At 45.6% G+C, this 22394-nt stretch overlaps 1 protein-coding gene across 8 annotated transcripts; it reads right to left on the minus strand.

The window, feature by feature from the left end:
* Positions 1 to 1822: 1822 nt before the first annotated feature.
* On the minus strand, positions 1823 to 21804 carry ZNF202 (zinc finger protein 202). Of its 8 annotated transcripts, none has more exons than XM_060160642.1 (7): positions 21671 to 21792; positions 8113 to 8608; positions 7228 to 7438; positions 6781 to 6869; positions 5194 to 5323; positions 4529 to 4645; positions 1823 to 4013 (listed from the first exon to the last, which is right to left on the minus strand). In XM_060160642.1, exons 2-7 carry the CDS (start codon positions 8512 to 8514, stop codon positions 3022 to 3024), a joined length of 1941 nt encoding a protein of 646 aa, XP_060016625.1. In that variant the 5' UTR covers positions 8515 to 8608; positions 21671 to 21792; the 3' UTR covers positions 1823 to 3021. The 8 variants fall into 8 exon arrangements, 2 of the variants coding, with proteins under 2 accessions (XP_060016625.1, XP_060016624.1); XM_060160641.1 differs by having other exon boundaries at positions 6715 to 6869; XR_009542553.1 differs by lacking the exons at positions 1823 to 4013; positions 4529 to 4645; positions 5194 to 5323; ... (1 more) ...; positions 7228 to 7438; positions 8113 to 8608 and adding exons at positions 14949 to 15134; positions 20310 to 20427; positions 20630 to 20748 and having other exon boundaries at positions 21671 to 21804.
* Between the last annotated feature and the right edge of the window lie 590 nt (positions 21805 to 22394).

Consider the following 22394-nt stretch of genomic DNA (forward strand, 5'->3'; position numbering starts at 1 on the left):
ACCCGTGTCCCCTGCATTGGCAGGCAGATTCTTAACCACTGCACCACCAGGGAAGTCCCTATATGGACATTTTAAAGTCTCCAAACATATAACTTAAACTTTTTGTTGTGGATTTTCCAATAAAAAATATTGTGGTCAGAGAACTTAATCTATATAATACTCACTTGGTATTTAAAACTTTATTACAGTATACACTAGCAATTATTTTGTTTTACATCCATTTCAGAATATGTATTCTATTACTGTGAAGCATGAATCTTTATTGCCCACAAGTTATTAAATTATGTTGTGTACATTTGTATCCTGAATTCACTAGATTCTGCTCTAGAGTTTGAGCCCTCAGTTCCAGATAATAAAAATATATTTTGCCTTTATTTCCTTCCATTTACTTCTCTTGGGACTCTGCAGTGGAGAAGAGGCTGAATATTACTTGGTACTCCTAAACTAGTGGCCAAATGGTCTTAATATTATCATTTTAATTTCTTAACTTTGTTAGCAAATCACTTCATTTCCAACAATCTAGTAATTTTTTAAGTTGTCAATTCATTTAGACTACTTTATATCTTTCTCCAAATAATCTTTTAAAATCTTGCCTTTTTATTCCTCTGAAACTTTTTTTTAGTAAGGTGTTAGGGAACGCCAGGATTCATCTGTTCTCAGAATTCTGAAGGACCCCTCAGGAATGGTAGGGCATCCAGGGCTCCAGCATCCTGTGTTCAGCTGTACTGCTTCTTGCTCGTGCCAGGCTCTCGTACTGGCCCTGCTGCTACAAACCATGGTTTTGCTCGTGTTTAGATTCAGGAGACAGCATATTCCTTCAGGAACCTCAGAAAATACGATCATTTACAAGAGACCAGAGATTTAGTGTCAGCATATGAAACTTTGCAGGAGGGTCAGCAATAAAAAAACTATTTGATTTTTCAACACACTGCACTGTCTCTCAAACTTTCCTTTATGTATAATTCTCTTGACAGATTTTCACCTATTGCAATAATGCAGACAAATCAGTGAATGAAAAGTAATTTGTTGTTACCTCCAGAATTTTATCAACTTCCATAAATGTTATAATCTAGGGGAAATTATTTTTTGATGCTGTGCCATTTCACCCAGGACAAACTGTGCTTAAGCCTTAGATCAATGGCTCAGAAATGTCTGCATGTTAGGATAGTCTCTTTGGCAAACTCCAGACTCAGCTCTTACCTCAGTTCCACCTATGGCTCTGCTAACCACGCCAGGCCTTCTCTATCCTCATGGAAAACCATCATGTCCTCCCAGATTCTTCTGTGTGGATGATCCTTAGAAGTCTCAGGAACCTGCGGCTCTGGAGAGTGAATGGGTTAAATGGAAAGCCCTAGAAACCAGGGAACTTGGCTGCCCGTGTTACTTTCTGAAATTTCACGTGTGCGTACTTCCAGAAGGACAATGGATGACTGGAGTTAAAACCAAACCAGTCAGCTGGAACATCCTCACTGACCAGAACGAGAATCCCCTTGTTGAGCCGTTAAGCTGCGGCTTTGTCATCCCACCCGCATTCCTCTGGTGAACGCTGGCACACAACAGGCCGAGAAACAGAGCAGAAGAAACCAGCACAGAAGGCAGTCTCCCTTTTCATGCTTTAATCCCATACCCCGTGCTCCACTTTTGGAGGATGGTCTCCCCAGTCCTTGCCGCTCCCACACAATCAGAGCAGGTGAGGTTCATGATTATTCAGCCTCACCTCCATGGAACCTTTACCAGGCAACAGAGGTCCTTGGGCCATGAGATTCTACTCCTTAGTTCTTAATTACATGAGAATGAAATCACGTAAGAAAAAGCAAACAACGCAAATACATGAAAGCCTTTACTCCTGGTAGATTCTTCAGGGTCCCAGGTCTCCCTGACATCAGAGAATGAGCAGGGCGGATGGGGTGGGGCGTCAGGAGAACAGTCTGGATGGCCTTAGCCAGCAGCAGCAGCTTTTGCTTAAAGTTTCCACAATTGGAGCTCAGCTCTTCTCCAGCTTTCTTCACGTAAGTGTAGTGACCCCATTGATCAGGATTCTACAATCATGACAGTGCCTTTGTAAGCTGACACCACTTCCAAACCCCCTCACAGACTCATGGGAAGAGGGTCGGGTGGGTGGGCGTGTATATATGTGGAAATGTAAATGACTTCAACATGGTTTTAATTAGGCGTTACTGAATCCCTCAGCACCCAAATGCTACATCTCACAGATGTAGCACTAGGGACAAAACCGAGAGCCTGGCAGAACAGTAGGAGGGCTGGGCAGGGGCATTCTAACAGGAAAAAACCCACAAGGAAAGAGGCTTCTGACTAGGCCCCCCTTTCAAGCTGTGTCTGGCACCTGGTGTCATTTTGACAATGGGGAAGGGAGCAGCCTGACAAGGTCCACATGAAGCCGCCTCGATGTTTTTGCCCATCAACCACTACTCGCATCTCTCCCGAGAATCAAAGGAAAGTGCATGGTGAAGAAGTGTATCAGTGAGAGAGTTGTACAGTTAACCTGTGAAAGTGTGGCAGAGCCATCAGGATGCAGGTCTCCTGCCTTGAGTTCAGGGCTGTGTGCTTTAAGATTTGAGCCCAGGAAGGACAGAATCCTAAAGGCTGGTCCCTTACCAAACCTAAGGACCTGTCCTGGGCCACTTTAAACTTGAGGGCGTTAGGCGTCTTTAGGATAGTTAACAGCTTATTTGGGGGCAAATATAGTAAACACAACCTCTTAAGTCTTCTAATTCTCCTACTTCACACCTGTGAGGTGGAGGCAGGAGCACTCCAGTCACGGAGAGGCCTCAATTCAGGCGAACTTTGGAAAGAATATCTCCTCAAGGTGTAGAACAAAGTTGAGAGGTTCTGCCCGGGGGGGTGGGGGGGGTGATCTAGTTGTGGGAAGAGGTTACTAACGCACACCTGGGCAGGTGAGGGAGACTCCCTAGAAAAGGTCTTCCCAGGCCGACAAGATGGCTTCTCCCAGATCACCCCTGGGAAAGAGTCGAAGGCAGGTGTCCGCACGTGGGGACCGGGCTAGGAGGTCTTTCCTGAGTGGGTCCTCTGGTGCCTGATTAAGTGGTAGCCTCTGCTGAAGCTCTTCCCGCAGGTCGGGCACGTGAACGGCTTCTCACCAGTGTGTGTTCTCTGATGCCTCACGAGGTGGTCTCTCCGACCGAAGCTCTTCCCACACTCGGTGCAGCGGCAGGGCCTCACTGAGGCGTGTCCCCTCAGGTGCTTGGCAAAGGCGGCGCTGTGGTTGAAGCAGCGCCCACACTCGCTGCACAGATAGAGCTCCTCGGCCGCGTGCGTCTTCCGGTGGGCCAGGTACCGCCTGTGGTCACTGAAGTCCTCTCCACACTCTCCGCACAAGTAGGGTTTGCCTCCAAGGTGGATTCTTTGGTGTGTTGTGAGCACGGATTTCTGGCTGAAGCTTTTGCCACAAACAGCACAGAAGAAGGGTTTCTCTCCCGTATGTGTCCTCTGGTGCCTGACAAGGTCTGAAGTCCAGCGAAAGTGTTTTCCACAATCGTCACACCTGTAGGGTTTCTCAACAGGTGGAGTTCTCTCAACCTGGACCAGAGGGGAGGTCTCATGCAGATTCTTCCGGTTTAGGGGATATTTATAAGGAGCGCTCATTTTGTGGACCTTTTGGTGCCTGGCGAGATGTGAGCTCCGTGTGTAACTTTTCCCACACTCCATACATTTATAGGGTTTCTCTCCTGTGTGAGTTCTCAGGTGTCTAACAAGGTGGGAGTTACAAGTAAAACTTTTACCACATACAGTACAGTCATGATGTCTCCCTAACAGGGGGTGGACAGGCACGGTTTCCTGAAGATTCGTTAAACTATGAACTTGAGAAATATTTGTGCCAAATCTTCTTTCGTTAAGTCTGCCTGGATCACCCTCAAAGACTATTTCCCAATCTGGAGTCTGGTGAATTTCTGCATCTCCCAAGATAGACCTGTGTAGCTCCTCCAAACTCAGATCTGCTTGCTCAGCACACTCCTCATCTTCACTCCTATCTCCTGTAGAAAGGGAGAGAGGAGAAAAGAGGAAATTATAGAGGTAATGATGCCTTGCACACAATGGAGAGATTTTTAAACAGTTTTGGGAGGGCAAGACTGTAAAGAGAGAAACCCATGTTCCTTAAGTGTAGAGGTTGGGAAGAAGGAAATAACCAGTCAACTGAATGCCTGTCGTGTGCCAGGCACTTTCTTATATGCTCTCTCACGCTGTCAGCAGCCTTCGTGTGGACAAACATTATTATCCTCCTTTCACAAATATGGAGGTTGGGGATCAAGGGTTTATGTGAATGCTTAAAAAATGGTATAGCTGCAATTCCAAAAGTTCCCCTTTTTTGTCTGTCACCATTTTGCAGTACAGATCCCTCAAACCAATGATAGGCATGAAGAGGGGAAAAGGATAGAAGAATTTGGCTTCAGAGAGAGTGCTGTCGGCTGACATGTTAGAAGAACCAGTGAGAGGGGTTCCCCAGAGGAACTGCCAGCTCGGGGGACAGTTTCCCTTTGTCACTCCTCACCTGTGTAGGTGAAACTCAGGATTTCTGGCTCTTGAGGCTCCTGCGCCTCTGGGATCTCTGGGATCAAAGGCTCTTCTCCCATGTGGGAGATCTCGTCTAGTCTGGGGATTGGAAACGCTGCTCAAGAGAGGGAAAACAGGACATCACGATTGGTTCAACTGTTCCCCATGTCAAGAGCAGATCTTTTCTGTTTGGCAGATTGCAGAACAATCACATAGGCAGGTCAGTCCATCAAACCTTCAGTCTTTAGCTTGAGCACCTCTGACGAGTACTGCCTATCTCTTGCCTTTCACCAGCAACTCAATAATCACACAGCCGTCAATGTTACCCTCTTTTCCCAGATTCAGGTAAGTAGATCGTCTCCAACCTTTATTGCTTGTTTCATAACTTATATGCTTACCTACTCACACTAAACTTAAACTCATACTAAAACTATAGTATTACAGCTGTTTTCTTATTAGAGGTTTCCAACTACTTTCTAGGCATTTTCTCTTCCCTCTAACTTCGAAGGACACCATCTTCCTCGGCTGTCCTTCAGTGTCACTGGTGGGGTCGGCATAAGAGAAGTGTAGTACGTACAATCTAAGGTCTAAGACACCCTCAATTTCCAACAAGAAAAAGATCTCTGTGCTCAGGACACTCTAGAAACACTTGAAATTCCTTACACAAGGAGACCACAATTCCGCAGTCTTCTTCCAAGACATATTCCCCATAGAACTCTTTCTGTGTTGGATCCAGATCACTCCACTGGTCCTGGGAGAAGCATACAGCCACATCCTTGAAAGTTACCAATCCCTGAAACAACACAAAGATTCTACTAAAATGGCATGCTTTATGGAGCCTCATATTTTGTTCCTGGAATAAAGGTCATTGGTACAGGCAGAATCCATCCAGGAGACAAAGAAACTCAAATGCGACACTTGGTTCCCTTTCAGGACATCTGAGTTTCATCCTGTCGCTGCTTCCCAAGTTTCTGCTTTTGCAACTGGCCCGCTTCCTGCTCCCTCCAATCCCACTGCTTTCCCTCAGCACTAGCCTTTCTGAGGATATTGTTTAAAATACAAGAAAGGTCTTAGAAGTCACCATTCAACTCCCTATTTTACACTTTAGTGCCACCTACATTTCTGCAAAAATTCATCTTTTCCAGGAAACTTTCCCTAACTGACCTTACCTAATCACACATCACTTACATAGTCTATACAGCATAAACAGGACTTTCTTCTTCAGCTAGGCTACAATCTAAAAATAAGGATGGGGGGCTTCCCTGGTGGCGCAGTGGTTAAGAATCCGCCTGCCAATGCAGGGGACACGGGTTTGAGCCCCGGTCCAGGAAGATCCCACCTGCCACAGAGCAACTAAGCCCGTGCGCCACAATTACTAAGCCTGCACTCTAGAGCCCGCGAGCCACAACTACTGAAGCCCACGAGCCACAACTACTGAAGCCCGCGTGCCTAGAGCCCGTGCTCCACAACAAGAGAAGCCACCGCAATGAGAAGGCCCCGCACAGCAACGGAAGAGTAGCCCCCGCTCGCCGCAACTAGAGAAAGCCCACATGCAGCAACGAAGACCCAATGCAGCCAAAAAGAAATAAATTTATTTTAAAAAATAAATAAATAAGGATGGGGACTTCCCTGGCGGTCCAGTGGTTAAGACTCCACACTCCCAATGTAGGGGGCACGGGTTCGATCCCTGGTCAGGGAACTAAGGTCCCGCATGCCACACGGCGCGGCCAAAATAAATAAATAAATAAATAAAATAAAAATAAGGATGAATTCTATTCTTTTTTCTCCAGCCACATAGCTTAGTTGTGGGGCTCTTGACCATGGTGAAGTCTTCATGAATGCCATGGCCTGACTGAATGCAGTCCCTGGAAGAGGATAGCACCCAAAATCAGAAATCGTTTTTGCAGGACAGTCAGTTATCCTTACAAATGACGATCAAGTTTATTCCTTAAAACCAAAAACAAACCCTCACTTGACAACTTCAAAGTTGTACTGGGGTGTTACCAAATAATCCCACTTTGTTAGTCCCTCTGCTTGGTGGCAAATCAAAAGGCTCTGGAGCCTGTAGATCCGACTGAGATGTTATAACTGATCTCATTAGCTGCAGTTCCTCCCCTTCCAGACACATGCAGAACTGAGAACTTAAACTGGCAAAGGAGAGTGGAAACTTGTGTCCCGTCTGACCTGTTCAGTGTATATGCCCAACGGTTCCTCAAATTCTCCATGGTATAGACAGAAACTAGGGTGCACCTGTGATAGAGCAGTAAGAAGGGCAACCATCTCTGGGTTTCCAGGGTTCCTCTCTTCAGGAAGGGCTGGGTCCTGGGGCACTGGAACCTCTAAGAAGAAAAGAAGGCAGAGATCAGCAGTGTGCAGGGCAGCCCTAAAACTGGCAAAGAGCTGAGCATCCCCCATGGTCTCTGGTGGGAAGGTGGGAGTCAAGACACAGGCCTAACGGCGGCTTGAGTCATCCCAACGCCACCACCTGTAACACTACGGGAATGCCAGGAGAATAACCAACAAAAGTGCTATCCAAGGTAGCCCTGCTTATGGGTACTCTAGCTAGTACTGCCTCCTCTCAACACCCTGTACTCTGTGGTTTCCTCCCCTTATGATCTAGCCAGCCTCCTCGGTATGGGAGCAATATCCCCCTCCCCTCACTCTGCCACGATCCCCCCTTCCTGCTGAGGCTCCCACCGCTCTCCTGCAGGGGCTGGAACTCCAACTCCTGGCACAGGCTCTGCTCTTCTGGTGCCCCCAGATCTGGGCTCTGTGTGGTCTCCTCATGGGACTCCTCGGGGGTCAAGGTGTGTGCAGGATCCTGAAGCTCACTAGGTGACTCGGGCTCTGCTCCTGGATGCACTGTCTCCTCGGACAGGACTTCCTGGCCGTGAACATGGACAGTCACCTGGGAATAATTCCAACTTCCAGTCACCATGGAGTCAGGAGGAAAGTCTTGGTTGTCATCAGGGCTTATGTTAGGAGAAGCTGCCAACAGGAAAACTCCCAGAGGGACCCAGACGAGGAGGGGAAAGTCCAGTCCCACTGGGGCGTGCGAGGAGGAGCTGAGGTTATCCTCGCCAGGACAAGGGGGGACATTCAGATACTGCCCTGCTTTCTCATTTCCCTCAACCCTGCCTGTCACCAAGGCTCTGAGGTCCCATCCTTCCCATCTTTGCCTACCCCACCTGCGGCTCGCCTTGCTGTGTGCTTCCCTGTCTGTCGTCCTGAAAGGGGGATCTGTCACTGCGGGGCTGAGAACCTCTGAGGAAGTCACGGAATTCTCCTCCCCAGGAAATGGAGGTTCAACATCCAAAGGGAAAACCAAAGCCGTATCACCTTGTGTGCTGAGGCCACAAAGATGGTCCCTAGGCAGGTGTTTCAAGAACCAGGAAGTCACACTCATACACACACAAACACACACACACTCCTCTGTCCCATGGAGCTTATGGATCTAGGTACAACCCAAGGGCAGAGCCAATTCCATTTATGGGGTAATTTACGTAAGCCCTACCCCTAAATCCATGCTCCCAGCAAATAGACCCCCTCCACATCACACAGATCAGGACTCCCCCTCCTCACCCACCGCCTTGGTCTCCTGGGTTGTTTCTGCAAACCCTCCACCAGCGTCACGGCCTCCTCGCCACTCTCTGGCCGCTGGCCCCGCACCCAGCTCTGCAGCTCTCCGGGCAGGACAGTAAGGAATTGTTCCAGCACAAGCAGCTCTAGGATCTGCTCCTTTGTCCTCCTCTCTGGCCTCAGCCACTGATGACACAGTTCTCGGAGTCGGATGAGAGCTTCCCGAGGGCTTGCTGCTTCCTGGTAGCGAAAGCGCCGGAAGTTCTGGTGCGACGTCTCAAGCACAGGGTCATCCCTCTGTAAGACAGACTCTGGCCTACAGGTGAAATCATCTTCCAATTTCACCATGAGAATCCCCTCTTCTTCCCAAAGATCCTGGTCCTCCGGTTCCAAGGCTGTAGCCATTGTCTGGCTCTGGGGTGTCTCACACCATCGAGAGCTCACACTGTCGTTCCCCCCGTCTCAGCCTGGGCACCTCGAGGAGTTTCTCCCAAGGGACCTGGGTAGAGAAGTAAAGACAGACAACACTATGAGCATGAAAGTATACACAGGAATAACAGTTCTGAGCTCAATCATAATCCTGTGCACATAACACTCCCAAACTTAAATCCCCTTTCCCCTAATCTCCATAACATATGTTGTAAATAGATCTAGTTGGAATAGGATAAGCTATGCCTGAAGGTATGTTCTCCCACTCCTTTTCCTAGGCAAGGTTCACACCCCATAGAAAAACAGAAAAACATTGCATTTCTACATCATGAAATATGGGAACCTAAAAGGAAAATGGCTAGGAGAAAGGACAGTCATAACTGCCTGCTAAAAATGCAGTACTGACCACAATCTGTTTTACACACACACACACGCACACACACACGCTGACATATATATTAGGATATATATTCTGAGAAGAGACACATTGACAGGGCTGAATTAGACAGAGAAGGCTTTGTGGAGGTTCACTGTGAACTGATTCACACTCCGTATTAATTTATTCTGTAAACTGGGGACTCTCCGAGATTTGAGAGGATTGTATGCGATAACAGCGAAGAAAGCCACTTACACACAGTGGCTGGCACATAAGCACCCCCAAAAGCGATCCTCCTCCTAAGACATCTTTAACTGGAAGACCTACAGACCCTCAAAACTAAATTCACGATTCCTGCTCCCGAATCCACCCTCTTCGTGTAATCCTCTTCGCTGAGATCATCACTTGTTAAGTAAACACTCAACCTTATCATCTTTGGATTCAACTTTGAATCTTACCCGTTGCTTACAGCTCACTAAACCAATTGTACCTCTTAAGCCTCTAAATCTGTTTCCTCCTGATTTAGTTGGGGCCCCCATCTCTTGCCTGGACTACTGCCATAACTTCCTAACTGGGATCCCCGCAGTACTCAGCTATGAGCAAAACGCAACAGACTCAGCTGTGGAGCTTCTGCAGAACACAGCATCACACATCATTCTTCTGGATATTCTGAGTCAAGTCAACCTAGGGAACTGTATCTTTAGAAATGCTACATGTGGTTCTGATGTGCATCCTAGCTGAGAAACGCTTAGTGCATGTAAGGTTAAGAGAGAGTCCTGGAGTCAGATTGCCAGGGTTTGAATCCTGGCTCTATTGTTTACTAGATACGGGGTCATGGTCAAGTTCTTATTCTCCTTATGCCTGTTTCCCCTTTACAGAATGGAGGTAGGATGGAATCCATCTAATAGGGTTACTATGAGGAATACCTGTGAAGTGCCTAAAAGTGATGGTGCCCCAATGTTAACCATTATCTTTCTGAATAATAGTTCCAACTGCATCACTCAACATTTAAAAATAATTTCATACTGTTAGTAAGATCAGTTCCAAAATCCTTGGCATGGTACATGAAGCCCTTCACAACCAGCCCTCAATTTATTTTTCAAGCCTCGTATCCTCCCCTCTTCTCTGTATCACCTGCTATAATGAATGCATTGCTGACCTCCCTACAATAGGGTGCCTTTCCAGGCCTCCAAGTCTGTAAAAGTCTGTTCCTTTTGTATGGAAAACTCCCACCACCAATGCTTCACGTGTGTTCCTACTTCTTCTCGACAGTTCCCCTCTTCTTCATTCCCAGGATTTACAGTTTCGGTCTTAAATCAGTTCTCTGGATTACTGCAATTGCCTCGAAATGTGAGCTATCTGTCTCCAGGTTTGTTACCTTCGTCACCATTCATCATATCACAAGAGTGACTGCTCTTGGCAAACCTGGTCCTGTCCCTTCCTTATTTAAGATCCTCAATCACTCCTGTCTTGGAAGTGAAATACAAACTTCTAAGTATTATGTATTAGGTTGACCTTCATCTTGGGTTGACCTTCATCTTGGGTTTCTTTTTTTTTTTTTTAATATTTATTTTATTTACCTGGTCTCACCAGGTCTTAGTTGCAGCACACAGGATCTTTCAGTTGCAGCATGTGGGATCTAGTTCCCTGACCAGGGATCAAACCCGGGCCCCCTGCATTGGGAGCATGGAGTCTTAACCACTGGACCACCAGGGAAGTCCCTTCATCTTGTTATTCCTTTGCCTTCCTCTCCAATCCTTTCAAACACACACACGCATGCACATTGTGCATGTAAAGCACACAAAAGGTCTATGCTCTTTGGCTTCTGAACATGCCGTTCCTTCCAACTCTTTACCCTTCATTAGGTTAAACTTACTTATCTTTCAAGACATAGATAGGTAAGGCTTCATGTCTCCTGAGATGCCTTCTTTGATCCCATTCTCCCTGCCCTTAGACCTGGTTAGAAATCACTTTGCTTCCCCAGCTATCTGGACACATCTGTATCTCAAAATCTGCCACACACAGTCATCGTTCATCTTTCCCCTGAAACCCCTTGAAGTAGGCGACTGTCCTTCAATCAATTTCCAATACCTATAACAAAGCACACAATAAATGCATCTAAATGAATAAGCCTCCACTTTGAAGTTTTCTTCCTACATTAACAGTAAGAATCAATCTTTTCCTCCATAAGTTTCTACTCTTTTTTATTCACCAAATCTTGTTAATCCTACCTTCTAAATCTTTCAAATTCATGCATCTCATCTCCATTGCCATTCCCCGAGTGAAGCCGTTCTGACCCACTAAAAGGCATTGAAAGGACCTCTTAAAAAGTGACTATATCCTCGGCCCCTACGACTGCACTGGCACTTACATGTGGAACGAACCACTTGGTTCAAATTTTACCAGAGGGCTTCCAGGTGCCACCGCCTCCAGACCACCCTCCACATGCAACCTGAGGGTTCTTCATTTTCCGATCTTTTTATGCTTCACTACAACTGCCTCAGGTCCACCTTCAAGGTCAGCGATCCACTCTTAACAGCTGTAACATGCTGTCTAACGTGCGGTTGCCCATCAACCACCAAATTATTCATTATTTAAATCTGTATCTCAAATCACTTTTCATTCAAGCTTATTTCATTTTTCCATTACCTGCAAACATTCACTACATAATCTCATGGTCTATAGTTCTGTAATTTACAGATCTTCCTGGGCTAATTTACCTACTTACTACATCTGCTCTATCTCATGGTGGTTTGTTTTTGCAGGTGGTTTGTAATTTTTTTACGTTTTATGCCCATTTTCTTTGGGAGAGCCCTAGGTTATAAGTGAGCCCTTTGAATGAAATTTCCTTTGCTTCCATCCAAGTACTAGTGGTTTCAATATCTTAATTTCTCAGTCTTCCTGAATTATGCCGATAGTGTCTTACTTAGGCCTAAGCCTGTGAGTGATTTCTGTCCCACCCAAGGCTATGGAGGCCTACAATTCCTTGCCCTTTTGCTTGATCAGTAGACAGATTTTCACGGAAGGAGTAGCTCTTCAAGGCTCCAGGCTGGCAGATACTCAACTCTATATCCCTCCCCCATCCCCACCAGTGCCCCATTTTCATATCTCCTTGTTGGAGTATAGGTATTAGAACCCCAAACTTTAGAAGTCTTTATTTTGGTTTGAAATCTCCTCGGGCTGTGGTGGAGTTAGACTGTGCTCACTCCTCCAGCTTTTATTTCTGGAACGTAGACATTTACCTTTAGTTTGGGGGCAGGGAGGCAGGTGAGTGCAAGCATTTAAAAATGGGCAAGAGCCACATCCACATCAATACCACCTGCAGTGCTGCGGTTAAGGTCTGAGTGGTGACCCTTCTAACATACAAAATCGGCCAATGGCTTCACACTGTCCACAGGGTAAAATCTAAATCCCTTACAATTTGATTCCCAAGGCCCTGCAAGACCTGGTCCCTGCCCACCTCTCTTCTCCAACGACTGCTACTGCGTTGAAAGTTGCTGCTCAAATACACTGCTGTATCTCTTTTCTACGCCCTCACTAGGTGTTCCTGATGCTGTCGACTCTGCCTGAAATACCCTTTCTACCCCTTTTACTTGGTTAACTCTACTCATCCTTCAGATCTGCTTTCCCCAGATGCCTTCCCTGGTCCTCCCAGATTGTTTCCACAGGAACTCGGACCCTGTATCGCAGCACACACATATATCTACTTTGTGTGGTAAGAATTGTTCATCCTCCTGTTTAATTCACCAGACCATAGAGCTCCGAGGGCAGGGCCACACAGCACCCAGCTCAAGGCCTGTCACACAACAGGTTCTCAGGCAGAGACCACGGTAAGTCTTTTTAAGTCTTTCTCTGGAAGGACAGATCCAATATCCTATTAATTCTTATTCACTCATTTGTCCAGCTAACTGTGTGCCAGACAAATGAATAAATAAGGGAAAAAACACTTATTATTTGGATTGCGAGTAAAACAGAATACTCTTAGTGGTTCCTGAAGTGAGGAAAACACAACTCATCACAAGGAATCTTCAGGCTGCCTTGGGAGGATCCACATACAAGTCACACAAAGCTGTGCATTTGAAAAAAAAAAATCATTTTCCTGTGAAGATGTGAATCAACCTTAATATGCACAAAACCGGACATCAAGTAACTTAACACAAATACAACACTGATTATTTATCCAGACAATCCCCCCAACATCTGCAAGGCAGGAAAAGAAGATGGAATTGATACTCAGGGTCTCTGGCTTAATGAAGGGATTTCTATTAACTTAAAAATGGGAGAACTTGCCCAGCGAAGCAGGCTAGGAACTCTCACTGTTTTCACGTAGCACAGTCCACGAGATGCCCTACTACAGATTCTATAAAGTATGCGCTGACAGAGGGTTCCTGCTCTTACAGGGCTTTGCTCTCCAAAGAAAAAAAGAATGTAACAGCATCACATAGAACCTGCTGCTTTAAAATGCTCTTCAGAAATCACGGATTGAGATTTCCTTCGCTTGTTTTGTATTTACTTTGGCAGCCTCGGAAGATGAGATGGCAACAAAAGGTCAGCAACAGCGGAATGAGGGGCGGCAGAGTCGTCCTTGTTGGGGCAAGAGATGGGAAGGAAGAGAAGGCGGGCAGTGCTGTGAAAAGAGCACCGGATTAGGTATCCAAAGGTGTACGCTCCAGCCCACATCCCCACAAACCTGGAACCGCTCTAAGGGTTTCCTGAGACGAGGTACACAAGAGCCCTTGTAAAGGGTGAAGCCCTCTTCCGACAACAACTCTCCTAACTGTCAGGGTTAGCTGAGACCTCTGAGAGCTTGTGAACTAGAGCATGCTGTGCAAATGCCAGGTGTCAGTACTAGAGACAGAAAATGGGCTTTGCATTTTATTCCGCCATTTATGGGATGGGTTACCCTGCAAGTCTGCCTTGCAATTCGTTGCCTTCTAACGCCTTCCCTCAGTGTCTGTCCTTGGAAGGGTTCCACAGTGACAGACAAAAACCCAACAACAGGATACTATAGAGAGACCGTGAGGCCAGGCCAGGAAAAGTGAAAGACCTGTTTCCAGAAGGCTCTAAAATAATGTCTGCAGAGATGCCTCGGCCTGCGCTGGCCCCACCACCTAGCCTCTTCAGTGTTTCTAGGACGTCTGGGGCAGGACTGCAGAGGAGATGTGGGAAAGGCAAGACCTTTCTCCAGTCTGTGGTCCAGCTGTCTCTGTCCATATCTGAGTGGGTCCCATGCCAGTTAAGGCCCTAACTCAACCCTGAAGACCAGAAAAGAAAACTGCACGCAGTGAAAAGATACCTGGGTCTCTATCTTAAAATGTTGTTCCTACTTGGAGTGATCTTTCTGGACCCTAAATGACAAGGTCTGTAGTCTTATAGCATCTTCCTAAAGGAGAGATGGGATCTACTTACTGGCAAATAATTAATCTTCAGAAGAAAACAGTGATCAGAGAGGTTCGAATGATGATATTCAGCAGACATTTAAATTCTTTCCAGTCTCCCTTCTCCTCTTTGACTCTAACGTGGGCCCAGAGCCTGGAGATTTGAATCAATGATCGCTGGGACTAACCAGACGCTTGCAACTGCTCCTCTCATTGCTCTAGAAAAAATAATCAGCTAATAAAAATTGTTAACTGCCCTTTTCTACTCCTGTAGTGTTCTTTAAAACTAAAGACTACCCACTATGATCCTCCTACAGGAAAGATTCTTTCATTTTACTGTTACTGATCCTTACACAAACGTTTACCCATACTTTCCACATAATGGTTAGGGGCTCTGGAGCCTTAGTCTGGATCCCTCCCCTCACCTATTAGCCAGGTGACACTCCCTAAGCCTCAGTCCAATCTCCAACATGTGGCAAATACTTCCTACCTCATATGGTGGTCTTAAGGATCAATGAAGTAACGCATAGAATCGCTCAGCACAGTTTGGTATATGGTAGATGCTCTATATATTCTGTTCTTTCCTTCAAATCGCTTTAAATCCTTTTGGGAAGAAGATTTACATGATAATCAAACAGTCCTTTATTTCATCATAATTCAAAACAAAATTTTTTTTAATGCACAGGGAAAATCTTGGTCTGTTTACTGTTACATCAAAAGTAAAGTGTTAAGGGAGTTCCCTGGTGGTCCAGTGGTTAGGATTCGGCGCTTTCACTACTGTGGCCTTGGTTCAATCCCTGGTCGGGGAACTGGGATCCTGCAAGCTGCGTGGTGCAGACCCCCTAAAAAAAAGTAAAGTGTTAAACCAAGAGAGAATTCTTGCTTTGAAAGCACTTATAAGCTAAAATTAAACAAGATCCTTGGAACCAGATGGGATGAAAACTTAAAGATAGGTTTTCCTGCCTAAGACCAGAGTAGTGATACTTCTGTTTACCAATATCACAGTCCTGTCCCCTTCCTCTAACTGGGAAGAGGCAACCTGAGGCAAACCCAGTTAGTACAGGCATACCCCATTTCACTGCGATTCACCTTTATCACGCTTCATAGATAATGTGTTTTCTGTTTTGTTTTCTTTTACAGTTTAAAGGTTTGTGGCAACCCTGCAACAAGCAAGTCTATCAGTGCCATTTTTTTAACAGCATTTGCTCACTTGATGTAATCACATTTTGATAATTCTCACAATATTTCAAGCTTAATTATTACTATGTTTGTTGTGGTGATCTGTGATTAGTGATCTTTGATGTTACTATTCTAATTGTTTTGGGGTGCCACAAACTGCCCATATAAGATGGCAAACTTAATCAATAAATGTGTGCTTTCTGACTGCTCCACTGACCAGATGTTCCTCGTCTCTCTGCCTCTTCTTGGGCCTCCCTATTCCCTGAGACGTAACAATGTTGAAATTAAGACAATTAAAAACCCTACAAGGGCCGTAAGTATTCAAGTGAAAGGAAGAATCGCGTGTACCTTGCTGTAAATAAAAAACTAGAAGTGATTAAGCTTGGTGAGGAGGGCATGTCGAAAGATGAGACAGGCTGAAAGCTAGGCCTCTTGCCCCAGTTGGACAAGTTGGAATGCAAAGGTAAGTTTCTTGAAGGAAACTGAAAGTGCTACTCCAGTGAATACACAAATGATAAGAAAGTGGGGAAAGTTTTAGTGGTTTAGATAGAAGCTCAAACCAGCCACAACAATCCTTTGAGCCAAAGCCTAATCCACAGCAAGGCCCTAACTCTCTCTAATTCTATGAAGGCTGAGAGAGGTGAAGAAGCTGTAGAAGAAAAGTTTGAAGCTAACAGAGTTTGGTTCATGAGGTTTAAAGAAAGATGCCATCTCTGTAACATAAAGTGCAAGACGAAGCAGCAAGTGCTGATGCGGAAGCTGCAGCAAGTTATCCAGATCTAGCTAATTAATGAAGGTGGCTAAGATAAACAACAGATGTTCAATGCAGACAAAACAGTCTTCTACTAGAAAAAGATGCCATCTAGAACTTTCATAGCTAGAGAGAAGTCAATGATTGGCTTCAAAGGACAGGCTGATTCTCTTGTTAGAAGCTAATGCAGCTGGTGACGTTAAGTTGAAGTCAATGCTATTTACTATTCTGAAAATCCTAGGGCCCTTAAGAATTATGCTAAATCTACTCTGCCTATGCTCTATAAATGGAACAACAAAATCTGGATGACAGCACATCTGTTACAACATGGTTTGCTGAATACTTTAAGCCCACTGATGAGACCTGCTGCTCAGAAAAAAAATTTTCTTTCAAAATATTACTGCTCATTGAACAATGTACCTTGTCACCCAAGAGCTTTGATGGAGATGTACAATGAGATTAATGTTTTCGTGCCTGTTCACACAACAACCATTCTGTAGCCCATGGATCAAAGAATAATTTCAACTTTCAAGTCTTATTATTTAAGAAATACATTTTGTAAGGCTATAGCTGCCATAGACAGTGATTCCTCTGATGGATCTGGGCAAGGTAAATTGAAAACCTTCTGGAAAGGATTCACCATTCTAGATGCCATGAAGAATATTAGTCATTCATGGGAATAAGTCAAAACATCAACTTTAACAGGAGTATGGAAGAAGCTGATTCCAACCTTCATGGATGACTTTGAGGGGTTCAAGACTTCAGTGAAGGAAGAAACTGCAGATGTGGTAGAAATAGCAAGAGAGCTAGAATAAGAAGTAGAGCCTGAAGATATGACTGAGTTGCTACAATCTCATGATAATATCTTCATGGATAAGGAGCTGCTTCTTATGGATGAGCAAAGAAAGTGGTTTCTTGAGACGGAATCTACTGGTGAAGATTGCTGAAATGACAACTAAGGATTTAGACTATTACATAAACTTAGTTGATAAATCAGCAGCAGGGTTGGACAGAACTGACTCAGTTTTGAAAGACGTTCTACTGTGGGTACAACGCTATTAAACAGCACTGCCTACCACGGAGAAACTCTTCATGAAAGGAAGAGTCAATTAATACCACAAACTTCATTGCTGTCTTATTTTAAGAAATTTCCACAGTCACCTCAACCTTTAGCAACCACCACCCTTCAGTCAGTAGCCATCAACATCAAGGCTAGACCCTCCACCAGCTGAAAGATTATGATTCACTAGAGACTCAGATGAGGGTCTGCATTTTTTAGCAACAAGTATTTTAAAATTATATACATTTTTTTTAAAGACACAATGCTATTGCTTTATCAATCGACTCCAGTACAGTGTAAAGAGAACTTTACAGTACAGTGTAAACAGTTTTTTGGAAAACCAAAAAATTCCTGTTTTTATTGCGATATTTCCTTTATTGCAGCAGTCCGGAGCTGAACCCGCAATATCTCCGAGGTCTGCCCATATACCCAAGAGGTCCTCTGAAAACCTAACCCAAAAGGCAGAAGAAATGAAAGGGAATACCTTCACTGACTTTTTGCCTTCTAACACATCATGATCAGTGTGCTTCAAACCATGTTTAAAAACTATTTAAGATATTCTTGCCATTTATATTTTTTCTTCCTTCGTTAGAGTCAACATAGATTTAGTTAAGATTCTATTCAGTGATTCTTCACTAGATTTGAGTAGCAACGGGAGAAGTAGCTCAAAGGTTATTATAAGGTGTAAAAAAGAGGAAGATAGGAAGAAATAAAGGGAGAGGCCAAATAAGTAGTGGGTGGTACAGGGAGTCAGAGGAGGCTAAGACATAAATATCTTCTGCCACTAAATTTTATAGACTTTGCAGTTAGGATCGAGGTATAAAAATGTAATTGAGAGTAAATATAAACACGAAAAATTTAAATAAAGCTATAAAAATCATAACAATTCACTTTATTTTCAATTAAAATGTTTCCTACAGGTACGTACACAGGCCCAGGAGGCAGTGCTGGATCGCTGTTGATAGTTCTCCCTTCAGAGGTGGATGAGCTGTGTTCCACCTCCTAGAGGTGTGTCATCTGGGACAAGTCACATCAAATCATCTTGAAAATGGGGATGATTTTCTACCTAAAGGCAGAGAGCTGGATCATTTTTTGAGAAACTATCCAGCTTTTTGATGGTAATAGAGGGGCTTTGAGGGGTACAAGGGTATGTGGCCTCTTTATTGAGTACCTGGGCCATAATGTATTAGCCTGAAGATGGTGAGAGGAATTTACTCAAGAGCTGAGAAGGGCTAGAGGCCAAATACAGGTTCTGAGACCAGAATTAAATATCCTGCCACCATGATCATATTGGGTAACCTCCAACATGAAACTAGGCTTTTTAAACTTACAGGTTTTTACCCAGGGGTGGTTAATGGCCTGAATAAAGCAGGCCAATCTACATGCCTCAGTTTAAAACAGAATGTCACAAACTAATCTGAAGTAGGTAAAGGGTGATCACCAAACCTGACACCCACCCTGATGAGGGTAGCAGCTTTTATCTGGAAGCCAGAGTTAAAACTAGCCAAATACACTTAATTCACTACAGTGAACACGGTCAATGCCGATCACACAGAGGAAACATTATTTAATGAAAGAAAAAAAAAGGATATTTTATAAATATAGCTTGACCTGAGGTATAAATGTAGATAATTCAGAAGTTACTTCAAAAGTCATTCACTATGTTTTTAGTTTTTAATTAATATTCTCTGTCAAGATATTCCCTGCTCTGTATGTAGATGACTTCCTTCTGGCTTTGCCCAAGGCTCCCTTGCGTATGATGAGATGAAGGATGGGATCCATGCCTGCTGGACCACAGGAATCTGAGGGGTATCAGGTTTCCACTGCAGAGTAAATCATGGTCCAAACTAGATGCCATTCTTGCTCTGGGCCACGGTTTATTGTCTTTTGTCTCCCACTGTGAGCCCTGTCCCTGAAAGCAAGGACCTCCTTATATATTTTTATATTCCCTGTTCCTAACACTTCGTCAAACACCTGGTTAAAAAGATGCTCGATAAATGTGTGTTGTATTTATTTAAGCTGTTGATTTCTCTTCCCCCAACTTGAATACAGACACTGAAATTCAAAATCAGTGGGTGCCAGGGCTTCTGGGGACAGTTACAGGAATTTGGCATTAGCATTTATTCCAGTCCCCTGAGGGAATCAGGTGGCATAGCCATATACTACTTTACTATGCTACACAGGATTAGTGGAGGAAAACTTCTCCAAGAGAAGACAGGGGATGGAGTTCATTCATCCCAGAAGTATCTACTGAGCATCAATTGTGTGTCCCACACAAGTCAAGGTGCTGGGCAAAGAAAGATGAAAAAAGCACAGGCCCTGACCTTAAAGAATTTAACATGTAGTTAAAAAATAGCTGGGACTGTGGCATACTAGGAACTCACAGCAAAAACCTAGAATATGGGTATAAGCTATATGATAAAAATAGAAGCTCCTATCAAGAGAATTAAGAAAATCAAGGGAAAAAACTCACCAGTATTTCAGCTTCAATTCAGCTTAAGAAAATGTAGCACCTTGAGTTTTTTTGAAGTACACTTTCTTAATTTTACAAATCAAGGAACTCAGACCTAAGTGGTTAAATTACCCACACAAGATCATCGTACTAGTTTCAAGTACAGAAGTACTCACACACAGGTTTTTTGATGTCCAAACCACTGCAATGTTTGTGTGAAGAAGTCTGGCCAAAGGCAGTGGTTCTCAACGTGGGGAAACCCAGACCACCGCACCAGCACCAGAGAACGTGTTACAAATGCAAATGATCAAGCCCCAGCCCTGACCTATGATCAGTAACTCTGGGGGTGGCCCCAGTAATCTGTATTTCACAAGCCCTTCAGGGGTTTAAGATGCTTGGTAAGTCTGAGGACCAGTACCTAAGGCAAAAGAGAAATCTGAGGTTCGAGCAGAAGGGATCCAACTTTTCCAGTGCTGGCCAAATTTAAAGGAGGAAAGGAGTCTAGGACTGCTATATGTGTTTTACGTCCGTGCCAAATTAGCTGGAAAAAAAAATGTTGTAAACCTGTAACTTACCTCATCTGCATAGTTTATAATGCCCAAGAGTCCCTCACTTCGTAGTAAACCTTGCTGTGCCCTTGAAATGACTGTCTACTGCAATATGGTATACAGAAAGAGTGCAAAACGGGTACAGCTGGAGGAAAGAGGGGACAAGATTATGAATCCCCAGTGCTTAGTCCTAGGAGAAAAAAATTTCTTTCCTCCCTCCAAGCCTGCCCACCCTCTTAGGCTAGATAGTAATAGCAAAAAGCTACCCAAGACAAATGGCTACAAACCCTAACTGTTCCGCTGTCATACATTTCCCAGCAACAAGCCTCCCATGGCTGTCCCACAACCTTTCTGAAGTGGCTTTCTGGATCAAGGGCCATGGGGCAGCTTGGAAGAGAAGTTGGAGGGATGAGGGACTCCACTAGCTTTCCTTGTGGCTTCTGAGTGAGGCTGCCCTGGGTGTCACCTGCAGAATGTGGACAGAGAGAAAAAGCAACAGTTCTAAGCCTAGCCTCTAAGTAGAGCCTGGATGTGGCCCTGCTCCCCAGGACCAAGGCAGACAGGGTTATCAAGGCGCCTAGAAGACAAGAACATCAAGGCCCAGAAAAATAAAAATCGGGCTGGCACCTTTCTGAAAAACTAACATACAAACTAACAAACTTTTCGCGAAACCAGGTAAGAAGCAGGCCCCATATACTCCCGCTGAGGGTAGCGGTGGTGTCGAGAAAAGTGCCCAAACTGGCTGTTAGGGGTGGGGGAGGGAAGTTGCAAGTGGAGACTGCAGTCATTGGCTTGAGAGGAAGCTCGGGTCCGTCATGGTGCAGCTTAAAAGCCACAGGCCAGGTGGTCTCCAAGGCCTAGCATGATCACGGGCGGTAAGATCACGGGCGATAAAATCACGGGTGAGGGTATCTGCGTGTGTTGCGGCGTAGTTAGTGGTGGCAAGTGATGGGGCTCGCCTGGGCAGGGAGCCTTCGGGGGGATCTCGAGCCAGCTGAGAGGCGGGGTAAAAAACTGCGGGAAATGAAGGGGCCTCGACCACTCCTCCCACGGTGCCGGGAGGACAGTTGGCACGGAAGCAATGGGAGGGCGGTACGAACTAACTGCGTTTCTGCAGGCCTCAAGAGGGGGCGGAGGGCGGTGGCTGCAAAGAAAGAAGCCTGAAGCGCGTTCCACGTACCCGAAGGTTCTAGCTTCGGCCGCCAGGAAACACGGGGACCACAACGCCTCAGCCCCCTCAACATACTGCCGCCAACCCCTTCCACAGGACAGTACGATTTCCCCAGGCTCTAGGGGGGCGGGGTCTCCGACCCCTCCCCCTCCTCCCCGCTCAGCCCCGCTCAGCCTGCTTCGGCCCGGCCCGGCCCGGCCCAGCCCCCAGCACTCACGGCTCCGACAGCTCCGGCGGCTCCTCCCCTGCCCCGGCTTCTCCCCAACCCACTCCCGGCCCTAGCAGCGCCGCCAGATCCGAGCCGCGCGGGGCCTGGCGGGTCGGAACACGTGGGGCCTTTGCGCCCGGAACCGGAAGCTGCCCTTCGCCCCGCCTCTTCGCCGCGCTGGGGCCTTTCTAGGCTCTTGGGAGGTTTGCTTGTTTCTCTGTGCCCCTAGCTCGTGGAGTTGCCGTATTCCCAGGGGAAGCGGGTCGGGGGGGCCTCAGCTTCCGCCCGCTCGCCCGCCCCTCTCTGCATGGGTGGGGGGGGCCCTCGATTAACACACGTACCTTCTGCAGGGGGGCTCCGTTCTGTTTTGGGTCTTTGTTTTAATTTTGATGCCTATATCTTGACTTGGTTTTCTTGATTTTTTTTTTCCTTTGCATTGTCGGCGAAGCATGGTAGAAATGAGCAGTTGTGGATTTGAATACCGGCTCTTGTAGTCGCCGTCAGTTGTAGGGGTTCCGACAAATTCACACCTGAACCTCAGTGTCCATCTTCTGAAATGGGCGTAGTAATACCGTTACTCTGCAGGCTAAATGGTACATTGCATGTGAACTGATTGGAGCTTAGTAGAAGCTTAGTAAGAGAATAGTTATGGCATCATGGTTCTCCTGTATTTTCCTTGGGCATTTCTTTGTGTTTCTTTACTTTGAGACTATCTTCCCTGATCTCATTTGTT

The sequence above is a fragment of the Lagenorhynchus albirostris genome, chromosome 9, assembly GCF_949774975.1.
Source record: "Lagenorhynchus albirostris chromosome 9, mLagAlb1.1, whole genome shotgun sequence".
NCBI classification, from domain to species: domain Eukaryota; kingdom Metazoa; phylum Chordata; class Mammalia; order Artiodactyla; family Delphinidae; genus Lagenorhynchus; species Lagenorhynchus albirostris.

What these genes read in the sequence shown, in the direction of transcription:
- ZNF202 (XM_060160641.1), bottom strand. Translation starts at nt 8,514, where the DNA reads ATGGCTACAGCCTTGGAACCGGAGGACCAGGATCTTTGGGAAGAAGAG. An exon ending in CCAGCCCCTGCAGGAGAGCG is followed by an intron (nt 6,870 to 7,227) that starts GTGGGAGCCTCA and finishes TTTTCTTCTTAG; the next exon opens with AGGTTCCAGTGCCCCAGGAC. An exon ending in TGGGCATATACACTGAACAG is followed by an intron (nt 5,324 to 6,714) that starts GTCAGACGGGAC and finishes GTGTTGTTTCAG; the next exon opens with GGATTGGTAACTTTCAAGGA.